Here is an 18,601-nt window from a genome sequence, read left to right as displayed (position 1 = left end):
GCATCCTTCTGCCACCCTGACCTGAAGTCTCAAGTGGCTGCAGCTCACTGGGTGCTCAGGGCCATGCTGCTCCAGGGAGGCTGATGAAGCTCATCAGGCCCTCATCCCCACAACATCCAGGGGGAAGAGCCTGTCACCCTGGCAGGGCTGTCCTCAGGAAGGCTCAAGTACGAGCAAACACATCCTGCTGCTTAGCACCATGGGGCTGGTGGCACAGTCAGGACTTTGGCTCTATGACCACAGGACCCTTCTTTGAGGAGCACAAGGAATAAGGACTGCTGGCCCAGGGACAGGGCTTCCTTGACTGAGCAGGCAAGAGAGTCTCTGCTAGCATATGCTTTGCCCAGCAATACCTCAGCGCAAAAGGCAGAGCTGATAGCCTTGACGAAGGCGTTAGAACTGAGCGAAGGAAAGAGAGTAAATAGTTGGACTGACTCAAAGGATGCTTTTGGTGTAGTACGTGTCCATGGGATATTATGGAAAGAAAGAGGACTATTATCCTCTCAAAGGGGCAAACATCAAATACAAAGAAGAAATACTGGAATTGTTACAAGCAGTCCAGAGACCGATCAAAGTGGCAATCATGCACTGTAAAGCACATCAATCAGGAAATATGAAAGAAGCTATAGGGAACAATTAGCTGATAGAACAGCTAAAGGAATAGCAAAAAGGAATGCCTTACAAATGGCATTAATTCCTACAAAGAACATTACATTACCAAAAGAGAAACCTCAATACTCGGAAGATGAGAAACTAGGGAAGTTATTAGATGCAAAAAGGAATTTCGCAGGATGGTGGGTCACAGTTCAGGGACAGCTAGTAATTCCCCCACTTCCGATGAGAGAAATATTACAAACAAAACATAAAGAGTGCCATTGGGGTCCAGAAGCATTAGTCACCTTTTTAAAGAGATATGTGGGGTCTGTAAGAATGTTAGAAATGGCTAAAATGATTTCTGCCAAGTGTTTGATTTGTTTGCCAAACAATCCGGTGGTAAAGAGAAGAGTTCCAATGGGAACCTTGAAATCGGGAGTACAACCTGGAGACTATTGGCAAATTGATTTTTCAGAATTACCCAGACAAAAAGGGTATCGATACATTCTGGTGGGGATTCATACTTTTACAGGATGGCCTAAAACTTTTCCTTGTCAGACCAATCAAGCAAAGAAAATCATTTAATGGTTGTTACAGAAAATATTTCCAAGATTTGGAGTACCTATTGGAATATCTTCTGATAGAGGCCCACATTTTATTACAGAAATAATACAAAATACTAGTAAAATTCTGGGAATTACCTGAAATTTACGTACCCTCTGGAGGCCTCAATCAAGTGGAAAAACAAAAAGAATGAATCAGACATTAAAAAGGCAAATTAGCAAAATACATCGGGAGACAAACTGGCTACTACAACTAGTGAACTGGCTAAATTGCAACAGCCTTTGCAATCTTCCCTATTGGCTTTAGAAACTAATCAGTGGCTGTTGTCAAACATATTACCAAAAAGGGAAAAGGTGAATGTAGACGACCAGGAAATGATTGTAGATGGACTCGGTGTGGTCCAAGATAACCTATCTTTGGCTCCCAGTTCTATCCAGGCTCAACTGTGGGCGCAATCAGTAGCTGCTTCAATCATAAGAGAGGGTGAAGAAGGCACTCTCCCCACTGAAGTTCGGAAAATAATTTGGGATAGTGCCACGGATTTAGAGAAAAAACTCCAGTCCTGGTGGAATTTGGTAAACTTTACCTACGATCCCGTCACAAGTACAGCCACAACTTTTGTATGAACTATACACAATGCTTCAATATATTCGACTTACCCTGTTATGGCATTAGGATTGAATCACAATGGAACCATACTCTCTCCATTTGAGCATCAAGTATGGGCCCAAAAAATAGGACAGAAATGACAAACTGTAGATTTTGAACAACAAGGGTTGTTGTACGAGAACAACAAGGCTTCATCTGTGAAGGTAATGCAATCAGAGGTCAGGATATCTGTTTAGATACTGAACAAAATGTTTGTCATTTTGAGACTCGCCCTGACGAAAACCCTGAAACAGTGCTTATATGTATATTGGTAAGGGCTGTGTATGTTTGAGAACAGCTTGTGATTTTATATCCATAGATGATGTAGTTATAGATCCTAGGAATCACTCAGATTTTTGTGTTTGTAATTTCACTGAAATCATGGGACGTGATTTTTTTTCTTATTTGACTCCAGTCACACCTCACCAGCTCTTGCAATCTAATTATACATTAATTCAGGAACTGCTGCCTACACCCATTAGATTGAATCTCACTTTAGTGAAACAATTGCTACAACACCAGGATTTAATCAAAATTTTGAAAAAGGTCAAGGAAAATGGACAAAGAACTTTAATAACTGTTCATCACAGTGTAGAAGAAATACACCGTGTTTTAGGGAGGGTGGAAAAGGATGCGGAACATAAATGGTGGGACACTCTTTTCGGGTTGTCACCTACTGCTACAGGCATCCTAAATAAGTTATGCCACCCTATCGTTGTTCTCCTGATATTGATAGAAAGTTTAAATTTGATTAATAAATAAAATAATAAAATACAAAGGCATAAGTTAGGATTCTTAAGTTAGAAACAATAACCATAGGAACCTCACCAGGGAGTTGCTATTCTGTTCTAAGGAACTAATAGTAACGAGATGGAACGATGAAGAATCGAATAGAAAAGTCTTCTTTGAGTCCTGTGACAATGTGACCTGATATGCACCAGTGATGCTGCTTGGAAAATTCCTTACCTTTCCCATCTTGATTCGGATATCAAGAATGCCAATCAATAAATATTAATAGAAATAACCATGGATTAATTTAAGTATGGATATTGATAGAATAGTATAATCCAGAGAGCGATTACTAAAAAATTAAATTATATATCCTGTATGAAGGTAACCAGGTATGATTTATCTGTGATTCAATCATAAACTAACTGTTGAACAATGTAGCATTGCGAATAGGTAGAATTTGCCTGTCAAGAGAATGATAAGTTGTAGGCTTGGTCAGTAAACCGGGAATAACTTAAGAAGATTCCAAGAATGGAATTTTGCAACCAAGCTGAGCATGCGCAAAGATGGGGTTCAACTAGAGGACACCATGAGGAAGACTACGGACGACCACCAGAGGACCTTAGACGACCACCTGTGTACCTGAAGGCGCATGCGTCACGAGCATTTACATATACTAATGAGTTCTCGGAAACTGTATGAATATGTTAACTGTTTCTTGGAAATGTAATGACTATGTATACTTTGATTGTATACAACTTTTGTAGCAGAGAAACTAAGCATGCACACTAGGTGGAGTGATCCCCTGTGTGTCCAGCGCTGCACTAAAGAAGTGCCTGCTCACCTACATACACTGTGTAGATGAGTTTTTATATTACAGATTTGTAACAGGCTGGCTAACCCAGGGAGGAACTGCAACCACATACACCAGCATAGGCTTCTCAGACTCTGCAGGCAGGGTGCCAGGGGCAGTGAGGTGGTGTCCAGGGGACAGCAGCATGGAGCAACATCATCTCACACCCCATGTGTGAAAGCAGAATGATGGGGCACCCGTCTCCACCCTCCGCTGGACTCCTTGTCCACAGACATGGAAAAAACTGATCAAGGATGCAAAGTTCAAGGGCACGCTGGGCTGCAGCCACCATTCGGTTGTAGAATTTAAAAACCAGAGAGAAGTGAGCAAACCAGCAGAATCACAATGCTGGACTTCAGCAGAGCAGACTGCTGCTTCCTGAAGAGCTTCTAGGCAGGAGCCAACAGGAGACTGGCCTGGAGGGCAAAGGGGAGCAGGGCAACGGGTTGAACTTCAAGGACAACAGCCCCCACCTCCCCAGACACCAGAAGAGTCCATGCCAAGACACAGAGTTGGTCACAAGTAGCAGAAGGCCAGCACTGACAGACAGGAAACTCCTGACCCAGCTCAAACACCAAAAAGGAAGAACACCCAAGGCGCAGGCAGAGATGGGATACCCAGGACGAACAGAGACACTGCGCAAGCATGCAGGGATGGACTATGGAAAGCCACAGCTTAGCTGGAGACAAACTAGGAAGAGAGGAAGGACAACAGGAAGGGCTTCTGGAAGCAGAAGGAAGCCTAAGGGAAACACAAGCCACTGCTCAACAGGAAGGCAACTTAACTGGCAAAGGACAGGGGAAAAGCTAGAAAAGATGCTACCCGGGGCAGGGATGTGTGGGCAGGGGGGGTGTGGGGGTGTTTCTGGGTGGGATTCTGACTCAAGACAAGGAAAGGTGCTCACCACGAGGGTGCCCAAGCACTGGAACAAGTTGCCAGAGACAATGCTCAATCTCCCTCCTTGGAGATACCCCAAACAGGACTGCACGCAGCACGGAGCAACATGATCCGACTGGACCTGCTCTGAGCAGGAAATCAGACCACATGGCAGCGGGAGGACCCCCCCGACCTACCCCAGTCTACGAATCCCCAGCCATCTCTCATGTCACTCCAGTATTCCCCAAATTCATCACCAGCAACTGCTCATGTTAAGAGCTCTACAAAAGCGTTTGCAGAGCACTATACTTGCTCCTAGAACACCCGGGGACTTGCTGAAGACAGCAACCCTTGCCTTCCATCGCTTCTAGAGAACCAAAGCACAGCAAGCCTAGGGCACACTAAAGCCATTGCAGCCAGGCAACAGAAACGAAGGCAGAGTTTAAAGGCTAGGTCTTCCCATCTGAAGCCATCTGAGGCCACACGGGGGCAAGTAAAACAGTTCTAGAAAGCACAGGGCTGGCAGGCACATGAGAAGACACAGCAGAGTTCCTCCTGGGGAAAGCTGGCCATGTTCAGCTCAAGTTCCTCCCCCCACCTTTCTCTCCCTGGGGAGGAAGAAGAAACCACATTCAGCTAAACTTGCTTTCACCCTGTTGGGGAGGGCACCCAGTAACTCAATGAACTGGTCAGACTCTTGGGCGGTATCTGATACAGAGACATCCCCCTTCGGGCTCAATAGAAAAGTCTTTATAGCTAGACAATAGAAATCTACATACAGGTATCAGTATTTACAGACTTATAAACTATCAGGACTTTTACAGAAATAGCATCCATAAAAACATCCCCATTTAAATATAACTGCGGGCAGGACTACGCTTCAAGCACAGAGAACCACATAGAGCAAAGGGAAAGCATATTGACCCACAACAGCTATCTCAGGATGGCTCAGGAGCGATATTACTCTGCAAGGGTCCACAACAACTAGAAACCTTGCTACTGGCCTCCCCACAGGGAACAAGTGTTCCTCGCTTGCTTTTCCCAAATGCAAGATGCTACCACAAGTGCCAGCTATGACACCGTCTCTACCAAGCAGAAAGGGGAATCCCTCCACCCTACTAAGTGAATTCCCCTTGGGAAGGCAGAGAGGAAGGAACCAAGGAGATTGCCCTTCAGGAATGCAATAAGCCTTGGACAGAACAGGCTGATCTAAGAACAGAGATGAATTTTTATGAAATACGTCAAGTGGAAGGTGGTTTGGCCTTGGCCTTTTCCCACTTTCTAGCAAGAAGTAATGCATTTCAAAGCAAAGGCTATTCTAGAATAATCTGAGGTGCTGCTGCTAAACGTCCCCATCTCATGTGGCTGGGTGCAAGCGGACCTGTCAGACAGACCGAGAGGAGCTGTCAGGTACCGGTACTTGGAGGATACGCATACAGGAAAAGCTAGGAGAAGGCAGAACAGGCTACATGTGGCTTTCAGTCGGGTCAAAGCATCCCGCACCATCACTAAGCACGAGCGGGAACACGAGCTACCGCTATACTAGCTTGTGAAATCTGGACTAGGTGTCAGCTAAACAAGGCATTCCTTTCTACCAGGTTTTGCTTCCATTCAACTTCTCACCTCCAGAATACTCTTTCTTTGCAACTTGTGTTTCTTACCTTCAAGCTTCAAAGACATCTAAGAGCGGATCCCTGCCCTGTATCGCAGAGAAGCCGACTTGGTGACCAGTCTGCTCTAGTCGCCTCACCTTACTTTCAAGCTTGTCAGAAGATCCTGCAAGAGACGAGCGGCATTACTACACTGTGATACAGAAGAACAATAACACAGAGCGACTCACTTCTGGGTTGCCAAACACCAGAACGCAGCAAATTCTGCACTTAGCAGGGAAAACAATGTGCAAGCCAGCGCACTTGAAACTAGACCCTACAAGACTTTCTCAAGCGTGAGGGCAGCGGGGCCTCTCTGAAAGCGAGTCCCCTCCTCCCCCTGTTGTGAGCAGCAGGGATGGAAGGGCAACTGGCACCCACACCACCAGCAAAGACACGCTCATGACACTGCTCTGAAGAGATGACTCCACACCACCTTTTCAGTCAAGCTTCACAAAGCTGGGCACTGCTAGAATTAAGCCTGCTCCGGCAGCTCCTGCTTGGCTTGGCGGTGATGTACATGGCCATGGGTATTTCTCAAGCCAGACCCCTCCTCCCCATGTCCAGCACAGGATGATGGGAGCTCCCTGAGCACAATGCCCTTGGCTGGTTTCTGCCCCCCCCCCCCCCAGCCCCCCAGCTGTAGCTCAGGGTAGGGCAGGCAAGCCCTGCCCAGCCCTAACGGCCCCTCGCCTCAGCCCCAGCCCCAGCCCCGGCCCTGGCCAAACCCCACGTGAAGCCAAGCCTGGGGCAAGCCCCAGCCCCGTGCTACAGACCTGCTCCGGCCCCTCCTGCGGAGAGCTCGCTGAGGCACCTCCGCCCTAAAGCAGCCCGGCTCCAGCCAGGCCCTGCGCACAGCCGCCAGGCTGCTCCCCTGCGCCGGGCCGGGCCGGGCCCTGCCTCGCTGCTGCAAGGGCAGCTCCTGCCGAGGGCGCTCAGCGACAGCAACACAAGCAGCTGCCCGCAGGAAGGCCCTGGCCTCCACCCTCAGGCGGGGCAGGCAGAGGCTGCACCCCTACTGGCCACCCAGCCTCTCTCTCCTACAGCACAGCGCCACCCCATTGGCCAGCAGCCTCAACACCTCTGGGCGTGGCCAATGGCACCCACCCTGGCCCCCGTTGCTAGGCAACAGGGCCGGCAGCCCCAGCTGGGCCCGGGGCCTCCTGCCAGTCCCTGCCCGGCCTGGCCCTTCGGCAGCCCTGGGCCAGGCCCGGCCAGGCCAGGCCGAGCCACCCAGTGCTGCCCACCCTGACACAGCCCCGACGCGGGGGTAGCCAGAGGGCTCAGGGGGCTCAGGGCCACAGGGAGGGCTGAGGCTGCGCGCAGCTCGGTGCAGGAGTGGCAAGGCCCAGCCGACACTGGCTTTGGTTCCCCCTCAGCTTTCCCCCCCAGACAGGAGCCTCTTCCCAACAACAAGACGGGCACACAGCCAGTCAAAGCACAGGGCCTGGGCCTTGCAGAGGGCACCACAGCCACAAAGTCCTCCTCGCCGCTGACCGGGGATTTCGCCAAGCCCCCTAACGCTCTTCCACCTCAGTATCAACAACCTGCATCTTGGAACAAAACATCAAGGAATAAACTGGGAATACACTTGGTAAAACTCCGTAGTTGAGTGTGCGGAAAGCTCTTCTTCCCTTCTTGTCCAGACACAGCTTTGGTTCAGCACAGGCAGAATACGTGTCGCGGCATCCACAACGACACTGTCTCATGGAGGCCTTCTTTAAGAGACATATTACTAACCAGTTACAGTGTGAGAGGAAACACTACATCTCCAGAAGCCATCTGCTCATCTCTAAAACACCCCACGGATATAAATGATGGTCTTTGTCGAGCACTTTGAGGTCCGCCCATTACAAGTACAACAGCAAAGTTCAGCATTTCACTGTTTCAGCAACTACTCTGAGTCCTTGAGCACTGACACAGGGAAAATACTCCTCGAAATTCCCACTGATGGGTTTGCTTCAGCTTCGTGCATAACGTGCATAATTCAGTTCTTCCAGAAACAGCTCTGGAAAGCTCTCACATTCTGGTATTTCCCAGGTTTTGATCTTTCCCAGTGCAAACGTGCCCTTTGGCAGTGCCGAGCATAGAACAGCCCTGAGGAAAACCCGGGAGCAAACCCCGGCTGTCCGAGGGGTTGCCGCAAAGAGCAGGGCCTTTCCTCAGGGCCCAATTTAACAGGGTGACTTCATGGCAGTTTGTCCAGTAGTTACTCCAGGCACGGGTTGGCAGCGAAGGGTGACCAGAAGGGCTTCTGCCAAACTGGGAAAGCCTGAACAACAAAGTGGAAATCCTGGGTATTCTCTTCTTTTGAGGGCGCAACCATAACTTGGGCTGCATCTTGCTAAAATGGAACCTATTGGACCTGGAAGAGCTGGGTGGGGCTGGTTCAAACTTGCAGCCTCCTGAGAGAGAGAGACGCACGTCTGGCTCCATGGCGGAGGGGTTTAGGGCATCAGCATCGCAGCAGGAAGACACGAACTGCACCACCCGCCTCTCTCCCCTCCTCCTGACTGCTGGAGGTGCCTTATGAAGACAGCAGGGAGGCTGGGCACTCAACTCTGAGCTCATCTGACGTATGACTGACTGTCTCTGACGTCAGGCATTTGTTTCTTGCCTGACTACCACAAAGGGAGAGGGACCCCACTTTGATAACTGGCCCTCACTACACACAGACGAGAACAGGCACAATAAAAGCTGAAGGAATCACGAAAACAAACGCTCGTGCTGAACGCACTCCGTCCGGTTTCTGAAAAGGAAAGTGCGTCTGTGGTCCAAGAATGTGCACCCAACCACTGGCCCCGCAGGGTTCAACCGTGTCCCCAGAGCAACACGGTTTGTCACGGCAGGATGGTGAAGAATTGATAAGAAGCGGGAGGAGGAGCAAAGAAAAATGAAAACAAATTGAAAAGTCATTAATTTCATTGGAAAATGAAATCATGTTATTTCAACTCGTGAGTGAAATTTCCATTCCCACCCAAAAAAATACTTGAAAAAAGAAATGATCCAATAGTTTGGGTGTATTCAGGCAACCACAACAAAAAATGACAACAAAGAGGGGGCTGTGCAAAAAGAGCAACAAATCAGTTTCCTTCTCTGACAGCGGAACAGCTTGTCAAGGGCAGGTACCTGGATGTGGACTCCAGAAAGCCTCCACACCCTCGCACCTGGTGTTCCCATAAGCAGGCTAACGGAGGTTAGTCTCCATCAAATCACTGAGGGCTGATGGAATACTGCTCCCAGAGTCATGCCTGGGCTGGGGTCTCTGCTGACACAGTGTCCGTTTCTGAGGATCACCGTTCCAAAGAGATACATGCCTATCAGAGGCACCTGGAGAATACGACTAAGAAGGATGAGGCTTTTGGAAAACATGGTCTCTGAAGAAGGATTAATCACAGGGTGAATGGACTTGTTGTTTAAGGTCAGGAAGAGAAGGCAGAAGAGAGCTGTGTAAGGGCTTCAAAGAAAAGGCTAGTAGCTCCTGAGACCTGCTTCAAGAGCCATTCACAGGATACCCCCACAGCATACCGAGTGTTTGTGCTTGGGGAAGGTTACGGTCACAGAAATCATCAGACCCTGTAAAAAACACCAACTGGATTCTTTCTGTATGAAACAGCTTTGGCAAACAGTAAGCCACCGGCCAGCAGAAGCTGATACTCTCTGAATGCAGAACAGCTGCCCATCGTGAAGGTTTCGATTTTCAATATGTACAATTTTTGAGAGAAACTTCTGACACACAATTGGCAAAAGATTATCCTGCAGCCAAAAGCAGCCCAATGCCAGCTTGCAGCAATGTCCGCTTTATTTGAAGCGGAGAACATTTGGCACCCAACTGAAAAGCTTGACTGCCCAAAGAAGTGCCAAATTCACATGGCTCCAGTCATCTGCCCATCTTATACTAAAACGTTCTAACTCAACACAGGCCAGATTTCCTTCTAGAAAGCTCAGGAAAGTGGTGAACACGCTGAAGCCAAGATCTTCCAACAAAGTCTTTAGAAACCACAGAGCCACAGTTACAGGTTTTTCCCACAGTCTGTTTGTTACACGTGTGCAAAAATACAGTCATCAGCTGTATTTGAGCTCTTTTTCAGCTTTGTGGTGAACTGAACACATTTCCAGGGATGTACATGCATGGAAAGAGGTACTACTGCAATTACAGCCAATATACCGTAACTGTTGTTGCAAGGTTACCAGTGGTACGCTGCCGGCTGCACTGGATCCTGTCCATCCTGCTGCTCAGGCCTTTGTCCCCCTTAGGAACTGCAGGAGCTCCTGCACCCGAGTAAAGAATTGCACCAGCCTCTGGAGTGGAAATGGGCAGGGTGTAAACGTGCCCAATTGAGTTGGTATCGGTCTCGGCCTCTGAAAGGGGCTTGAGGTGAAGCCTGGCTGTGGCGTTGGAGTAGCCGATACTGCTGGGCGCAGTCCCATCTGTGCCAGGATCCAGTCGTAAAAGTGCTACGTGGAGGTGTAGACTCCGGGCCGTCTTGCTCTCGCGCAGCCTTTCCCCCAGCTGGTGACTCCAACGAGCCAGAAGTAGTCTGCATTGTTATCTTTGCAGACGAGAGGACCACCGCTGTCGCCCTGCAGCGGAGGAGAGAGGACAAAGGTGTTGTTGGGTGGCCTCCGTCAGCACTACGGCTGGCTCCTTCTCTCTCACAGCACCTGCCAGAGCTGTGCTCTGCGGCACAGAAAGGCCCCGCTCAGGTGCCGGGGCCTACAGGAGCTTGTGTGGGAGGGGGTGGTGGGCCTGTAAGGTAGGGCTCGCTCTCCTCTCTGCACAGCGATCCTTCTTCACGTGTGGAACGCACATGCTCCAGGCTTGGGATGTGGAGCTGCGTGCTGCCAAGAGCACTGGATGGGCTTTGTGGGCAGAGTCGCAGGCCTCTGGGGCAAGGGGGGCACTGGGCAAGGAGCTGCAGGTGGGGAAGGGGAGGTGAGCCCCAGCAGCGGTGGGGACCCAGCGGTGGGAGGGTGACTTGCCAGGCAAAGCACGCGCTGGGGTCTGCGTGGGACGGTTGTGAGAGGGCTGCCTGTGCTGCTGGGGCTTGACTCGTAGCACGCTCCTACCTGGCAGGTGTCGATGCCACCCTGCGCGTAGCCAGCACACAGGTTGTGGGTGTGGATGGCCCCTCTGTACCACCCGCTGCTGTTACAGAGGTTGACATCAATGAGGCGGACCTTGGCCTCCTGCAGGACATCAGTTGATCCTCCAGCTGCAAGCACAGAGAGGAATTAACACCAGGCAGCTGTTGCCATTTCTCCTCCCCTGTGTGGGTGAAGCCCTTCCCTAGGGCTTGGCTTTGCACCTAGAAGGCACTGTACCGGTGGTCCCCTTGTGCCTCCCTTTGGGGAATGGCTCAGGCCCATCTCTCTAGAGGCATGCGTCCCCGCAGCCTGACTCTGGCTTTCGCCTCTGCTCTCAGGAAGCCCAACCCGTCTCTCCTGCGTGCCAAGCTTGCGCTCAGGACACGAGTACTTTTTGGGAACTCACATCTTGCAGTCGTGGAACCCCAGCCGCTGGCGTAGCAGGTTGTCAGCTCTGACACTCTCAGCGAGGCGTCGGGCACACAGGCAAGCTGGATGGAGTAGCTGCACTGCACAGGCTGGTCCAGTTCCAGCAGGGCGATGTCGTTCCTCTGCGTGATGTTACTGTAGTGCTCGTGAACCAGTAGCCGCTTGATAGTGCGCACTTGGGCCTCAGGGCCCAGCTGAGTCAACCGGGTGGCCCCGACCACCACGCGCCACATGGTGATGTGCCTGGAAGGCAGAGGGAGAGAGGGGTCAGAGGGAGCGGAGCCATGTGCTGCAGCAGCCCTGCAGTTCCCTGCCTTCTGCTCCGCAAGGGAGAGAGGCACGCAGCGCTAGGGAGGGGGCGAGTGCCCTGGCACGCCTTAGGCACAAGGAATGTTGAGCTGGAGGCTGCTAGGAAGCAGTGGCACAAGCCCAGCCTTCTCCTGAGCAGTCTCTCAGCTGGGCTCTGCAGTACCCAGGCACTGGGCGGACTGCAAGGAGACGGGATGGCAGTAGCACGCGGTGCTGCGGACAGGGCACCTGCTAGTGTTGTGGGGATATCCGCGTTCCCTGGTCCTCCCCTTACCTGGCCTCAATGAAGCAGTGGGCTGCTGTGAGGACCCACTGTGGGCTGATGAGGGACCCTCCGCATGTATGCCCCGTGCCTGTTTTCCAGGGATCCTGGATGCTGACGATCCAGGGCCAGGCCCCTGGCTGGGCATCTGTGCCACCCACGACGCGCGACACGCCGTGCTGAGAAGCCATGGGCCGGAGTCCGCAGGTCCCTCTGGAAACAGAAACTCCTCATTACTGTCCTGCTCGAGGGCTTGCTGCTCTTCAGGCTACGAGTCAGCTGTCTTCCCTCTCCACAAGGCGTTGCGTGGACAGCAAGGCCAGGGAAGCCCGTGGGGCGTGCGTGCATCCGCCCCCGTTTCTGTTTTATCCCCGCAGGCCAGTTGTGCCAGCAGCGTGGGTGCTGGCAAGGAACTGAAGTTCCCAGGTGGGGTTCAGGAAGCTGTGGCGTGGCCACGGGGGACAAGCGGGCACCCTCCAGTGAAGCCCATAAGGGTTGCCGAAGCTCCCTGCTGGAGCCTTGGGCCACTTACTTACCCACAGGTGTCCCACGTGCCGTGCGCAGGCCCGCACAGGGCCAGCAAGACGAGGAGGCGGAGCAAATTCATCGCTGCCAGCAACACGTGGCAGCTGCAAGCACGGAGAGCTCGTCGCCACCAGCGCGGCAAACGACGTAGTGCCCGCAGTACTCGCGTTGCCCGCGGTGCCCTTGGTCCCGGGGCTGATGTCACAGAGTCGCTGGTTCCGGGTGCTGGGCGTGGTGGCCTCTCGGGGCAGGGGGGGCAACATGGGGGGGTTCCAAGCAGGAGGGGAGGCAGAAGCTGGCATCGGACGCCCCCGACAGTCGCTCCCCCCCCACCCAGCACTGAATGCTGTGCTTGTGGGATGAAGGCGTGCAGGCCCCGTGGCAGGCAGCAGCGCCTGCCTCCGAGCACTGCCTGCTAACAGCTGGCAGGAAAAAACCAAGTGGGGCATCATAGCCTCTTTGGGAAGTTCACTGCCACCCTGCTCCCTGCAGCCGTTTGCCAGCAGCTCCTTCCCAAAAAGCATACGCCAGAGAACAGAACTGCTCCAGGCACTAGGCACACGTCTGGGCATTGAAGAGCCAATCTGGTTATAGCCGCGGCAGGCAAGCAGTGATGTGCAAGCCAACTAAGGCAGGCGTACCCAAGCAGTGTCAGCCTTCCGGCACAAAGCCCCGTGAAACGCAGACGCAGCACAGGCCATCGTGGCTACGTCAGCCACAGCAACAGCCTCTGGCAGGCTTCCTGTCCTTGCTGTCTATGAGTTACGTTGCTGTTCTGGGCCAACACCGACAAGGGCAGTTGTGGCCCCTGGTACGCGTGGCCAAGGACACGCAATTTTAGGCTCTAGCCAGAGAAGGATGCTCCCGCTCTCAGCACCACACGCCATTCTCCATTGTGCTGGTTTTGGCTGGGGTAGCGTTAGTTTTCTTCTTAGTAGCTAGTATGGGGCTGTGTTTTGGATTTGTGCTGGAAACAGTGTTGATAAAGCAGGGATGTTTTAGTTACTGCTAAGCAGTGCTTACACAGAGTCAAGGGCTTTTCTGCTTCTCACACCGCCCCACCAGCGAGTAGGCTGGGGGTGCACAAAAAGTTGGGAGGCGACACAGCTGGGACAGCTGACCCCAACTGACCAAAGGGATATTCCATACCATAGGACGTCATGCTCAGCATAGAAAGCTGGGGGAAGAAGAAGGAAGGGGGGGACGTGCGGGGTGATGGCATTTGTCTTCCCAAGTAGCCGTTACGCGTGATGGAGCCCTGCTTTCCTGGAGATGGCTGAACACCTGCCTGCCGGTGGGAAGTAGTGAACGCATTCCTTGTTTTGCTTTGCTTGCCTGCGCAGCTTTTGCTTCACCTATTGAACTGTCTTTATCTCAAGCCGCGAGTTTTCTCACTTTTACCCTTCCAATTCTCTCCCCCATCCCACCCGGGGGGAGTGAGCGAGTGGCTGGGTGGTGCTTAGTTGCCAACTGGGGTTAAACCACGACATCCATGGCTTTGGTAAATCCTGTATCAGCCTCATCTCCTCAGTCTACCTTCTAGAGCTGTATGGTGGAGCCTTGCTCCCATGCTGGAGTGCAGGGCAGTCACGGGAGGAAAGCAGGAGCCAGCCCCGTGCGTTGCGTTTGCTGCGCGGGGCTAGGTCCCTGGAGGCTAGAGGGCATTGGCCGGTCCGGTTCCAGCAGGGCGATGTCGTTCCTCTGCGTGATGTTACTGTAGTGCTCGTGAACCAGTAGCCGCTTGATATTGCGCACTTGGGCCTCAGGGCCCAGCTGAGTCAACCGGGTGGCCCCGATCACCACGTGCCACATGGTGATGTGCCGGGAAGGCAGAGGGAGAGAGGGGTCAGAGGGAGCGGAGCCATGTGCTGCAGCAGCCCAGCAGTTCCCTGCCTCCTGCTTCATAATGGAAAGGGGAAAGCAGCCCTAGGGAGGGTGCGAGTGCCCTGGCACGCCTTAGGCACAAGGAATGTCGAGCTGGAGGCTGCTAGAAAGCAGTGGCACATCCCAGCCTTCTCCCAGTGCCTTAAATATTAGCAAGGGAAGTAAGTTCAACTAAAATCCGTGGCTGGATGTCAAACTACTTACCCAGTGGTTGGCACAGACCTTGGGTCTTTCCAGCTCTGTATCTCCTCTTGCTCATGAACTAGCCCAGCTTCAAGCTCAAGAGCAACTTGCCCGCGCAGCCAGTGCTCCCACCAGTAGCTGGCCCTAGACACTTGGTGTCTCCAACCGCTGGGTCCCTGTGACCAGAGTTCCCTTCTGCCATTGCTAGCAGCCAGGCCCCTGGACCCACCCCCCACCCCCCCCACTGGGTACAGAGTGAGGCCACACAGAAAAGGATTTGGGAGCGCTCTCAGAAAGAAGGTGGGACGGACTGTGGGGATTAGGCGCTGGGCTGAGTCAAAGAAGCAAACAAGTTGGCTTATGTGCGCCTAGCTCCTTGATTCCCCACCCCCACCCCCTTCCCTCCATTTTCCGTGCTTATACATCCCCCTCATCTTCCTCAACGCCTCTTTCTCTGCCCTTGTCTCCTCCCAAACAAGGGACCTAGCCCCTTGCTTCTTTTTCCCCCCTTGCTCCCAGGTTTGCTACATCTGTGAACGGATTTGGTGTTGCAGGTGCTCTTAGCTAGGTCACCTTGGACTTCCACGGCATTACTGATGGGGTTTCCTGGGTACTGCTGGCCCTGCCAGATTCCTCTCCCCAAAATGAGCCCAACTCTCCCTTCAGTTATCTGTGAAGTGGGGCCACCTCTCCCATCAATCCCCCTCAACTACCCGTGAAATCTGGCTCTTCCTCATGGCATTGTAACTCCTGTCAGCTGCTCAGTCTGTTCGCTACGGTCAGCAATTTCTCTTGTCACGCTCAGGAGTTTCGCACAGGCCGTTCAGTGAGCTAAGGCTTACGCCAGGCCCTAGTCGGCAGCTTGTGTGCCTTAATGCACACCCCCAAAGTCGTCTGCATGTCCCATCATTTTTTCCCTATCCTCGTTCTAGCCACAGTGTGCCAGTCTTCTCCATCTCACGCTGGCTCTGAGCACCCTCCTCTCTGACCAGGCACGGTTTCAGCCCTTTTGAGTGGCTCTTTCCCTTTGTGCCCTACTTGACTGCCTGCGGCCTCGTTTTGCAGGCGCCGGGCGTGGAAGTCCTTGCCTTGCCCGGGAGACTGAATCGGACTGAAGCACGGTTAGCTGTGAAAATTGGCAATTTTATTGGAAGAACTGAGTCACCTTCAGCCCTTCAGCACTGCCAAGGAAATGGCGGTGGTACGCTGCCGGCTGCACTGGATCCTGTCCATCCTGCTGCTCAGGCCTTTGTCCCCCTTAGGAACTGCAGGAGCTCCTGCACCCGAGTAAAGAATTGCACCAGCCTCTGGAGTGGAAATGGGCAGGGTGTAAACGTGCCCAATTGAGTTGGTGTCGGTCTCGGCCTCTGAAAGGGGCTTGAGGTGAAGCCTGGCTGTGGCGTTGGAGTAGCCGATACTGCTGGGCGCAGTCCCATCTGTGCCAGGATCCAGTCGTAAAAGTGCTGCGTGGAGGTGTAGACTCCGGGCCGTCTTGCTCTCGCGCAGCCTTTCCCCCAGCTGGTGACTCCAACGAGCCAGAAGTAGTCTGCATTGTTATCTTTGCAGACGAGAGGACCACCGCTGTCGCCCTGCAGCGGAGGAGAGAGGACAAAGGTGTTGTTGGGTGGCCTCCGTCAGCACTACGGCTGGCTCCTTCTCTCTCACAGCACCTGCCAGAGCTGTGCTCTGCGGCACAGAAAGGCCCCGCTCAGGTGCCGGGGCCTACAGGAGCTTGTGTGGGAGGGGGTGGTGGGCCTGTAAGGTAGGGCTCGCTCTCCTCTCTGCACAGCGATCCTTCTTCACGTGTGGAACGCACATGCTCCAGGCTTGGGATGTGGAGCTGCGTGCTGCCAAGAGCACTGGATGGGCTTTGTGGGCAGAGTCGCAGGCCTCTGGGGCAAGGGGGGCACTGGGCAAGGAGCTGCAGGTGGGGAAGGGGAGGTGAGCCCCAGCAGCGGTGGGGACCCAGCGGTGGGAGGGTGACTTGCCAGGCAAAGCACGCGCTGGGGTCTGTGTGGGACGGTTGTGAGAGGGCTGCCTGTGCTGCTGGGGCTTGACTCGTAGCACGCTCCTACCTGGCAGGTGTCGATGCCACCCTGCGCGTAGCCAGCACACAGGTTGTGGGTGTGGATGGCCCCTCTGTACCACCCGCTGCTGTTACAGAGGTTGACATCAATGAGGCGGACCTTGGCCTCCTGCAGGACATCAGTTGATCCTCCAGCTGCGAGCACAGAGAGGAATTAACACCAGGCAGCTCGTTGCCATTTCTCCTCCCCTGTGTGGGTGAAGCCCTTCCCTAGGGCTTGGCTTTGCACCTTGAAGGCACTGTACCGGTGGTCCCCTTGTGCCTCCCTTTGGGGAATGGCTCAGGCCCATCTCTCTAGAGGCATGCGTCCCCGCAGCCTGACTCTGGCTTTCGCCTCTGCTCTCAGGAAGCCCAACCCGTCTCCCCTGCGTGCCAAGCTTGCGCTCAGGACACGAGTACTTTTTGGGAACTCACATCTTGCAGTCGTGGAACCCCAGCCGCTGGCGTAGCAGGTTGTCAGCTCTGACACTCTCAGCGAGGCGTCGGGCACACAGGCAAGCTGGATGGAGTAGCTGCACTGCACAGGCTGGTCCAGTTCCAGCAGGGCGATGTCGTTCCTCTGCGTGATGTTACTGTAGTGCTCGTGAACCAGTAGCCGCTTGATAGTGCGCACTTGGGCCTCAGGGCCCAGCTGAGTCAACCGGGTGGCCCCGACCACCACGCGCCACATGGTGATGTGCCTGGAAGGCAGAGGGAGAGAGGGGTCAGAGGGAGCGGAGCCATGTGCTGCAGCAGCCCTGCAGTTCCCTGCCTTCTGCTCCGCAAGGGAGAGAGGCACGCAGCGCTAGGGAGGGGGCGAGTGCCCTGGCACGCCTTAGGCACAAGGAATGTTGAGCTGGAGGCTGCTAGGAAGCAGTGGCACAAGCCCAGCCTTCTCCTGAGCAGTCTCTCAGCTGGGCTCTGCAGTACCCAGGCACTGGGCGGACTGCAAGGAGACGGGATGGCAGTAGCACGCGGTGCTGCGGACAGGGCACCTGCTAGTGTTGTGGGGATATCCGCGTTCCCTGGTCCTCCCCTTACCTGGCCTCAATGAAGCAGTGGGCTGCTGTGAGGACCCACTGTGGGCTGATGAGGGACCCTCCGCATGTATGCCCCGTGCCTGTTTTCCAGGGATCCTGGATGCTGACGATCCAGGGCCAGGCCCCTGGCTGGGCATCTGTGCCACCCACGACGCGCGACACGCCGTGCTGAGAAGCCATGGGCCGGAGTCCGCAGGTCCCTCTGGAAACAGAAACTCCTCATTACTGTCCTGCTCGAGGGCTTGCTGCTCTTCAGGCTACGAGTCAGCTGTCTTCCCTCTCCACAAGGCGTTGCGTGGACAGCAAGGCCAGGGAAGCCCGTGGGGCGTGCGTGCATCCGCCCCCGTTTCTGTTTTATCCCCGCAGGCCAGTTGTGCCAGCAGCGTGGGTGCTGGCAAGGAACTGAAGTTCCCAGGTGGGGTTCAGGAAGCTGTGGCGTGGCCACGGGGGACAAGCGGGCACCCTCCAGTGAAGCCCATAAGGGTTGCCGAAGCTCCCTGCCGGAGCCTTGGGCCACTTACTTACCCACAGGTGTCCCACGTGCCGTGCGCAGGCCCGCACAGGGCCAGCAAGACGAGGAGGCGGAGCAAATTCATCGCTGCCAGCAACACGTGGCAGCTGCAAGCACGGAGAGCTCGTCGCCACCAGCGCGGCAAACGACGTAGTGCCCGCAGTACTCGCGTTGCCCGCGGTGCCCTTGGTCCCGGGGCTGATGTCACAGAGTCGCTGGTTCCGGGTGCTGGGCGTGGTGGCCTCTCGGGGCAGGGGGGGCAACATGGGGGGGTTCCAAGCAGGAGGGGAGGCAGAAGCTGGCATCGGACGCCCCCGACAGTCGCTCCCCCCGCACCCAGCACTGAATGCTGTGCTTGTGGGATGAAGGCGTGCAGGCCCCGTGGCAGGCAG

At 54.0% G+C, this 18,601-nt stretch overlaps 1 protein-coding gene across 1 annotated transcript; it reads right to left on the bottom strand.

The window, feature by feature from the left end:
- Positions 1 to 8,889: 8,889 nt before the first annotated feature.
- LOC132321717 (acrosin-like) lies at positions 8,890 to 17,878 on the bottom strand. The gene is given in 8 exon segments (XM_059835161.1): positions 8,890 to 10,497; positions 10,984 to 11,103; positions 11,376 to 11,673; positions 12,014 to 12,122; positions 15,933 to 16,182; positions 16,669 to 16,808; positions 17,073 to 17,359; positions 17,700 to 17,878. Coding segments are annotated over 8 exon segments (1,731 nt in total). The 3' UTR covers positions 8,890 to 10,149.
- Between the last annotated feature and the right edge of the window lie 723 nt (positions 17,879 to 18,601).

This window comes from Gavia stellata, unplaced genomic scaffold, assembly GCF_030936135.1.
Source record: "Gavia stellata isolate bGavSte3 unplaced genomic scaffold, bGavSte3.hap2 HAP2_SCAFFOLD_44, whole genome shotgun sequence".
In the NCBI taxonomy this organism is placed as follows: Eukaryota; Metazoa; Chordata; class Aves; order Gaviiformes; family Gaviidae; genus Gavia; species Gavia stellata.
This window is presented reverse-complemented; position numbering and strand designations above follow the sequence as displayed.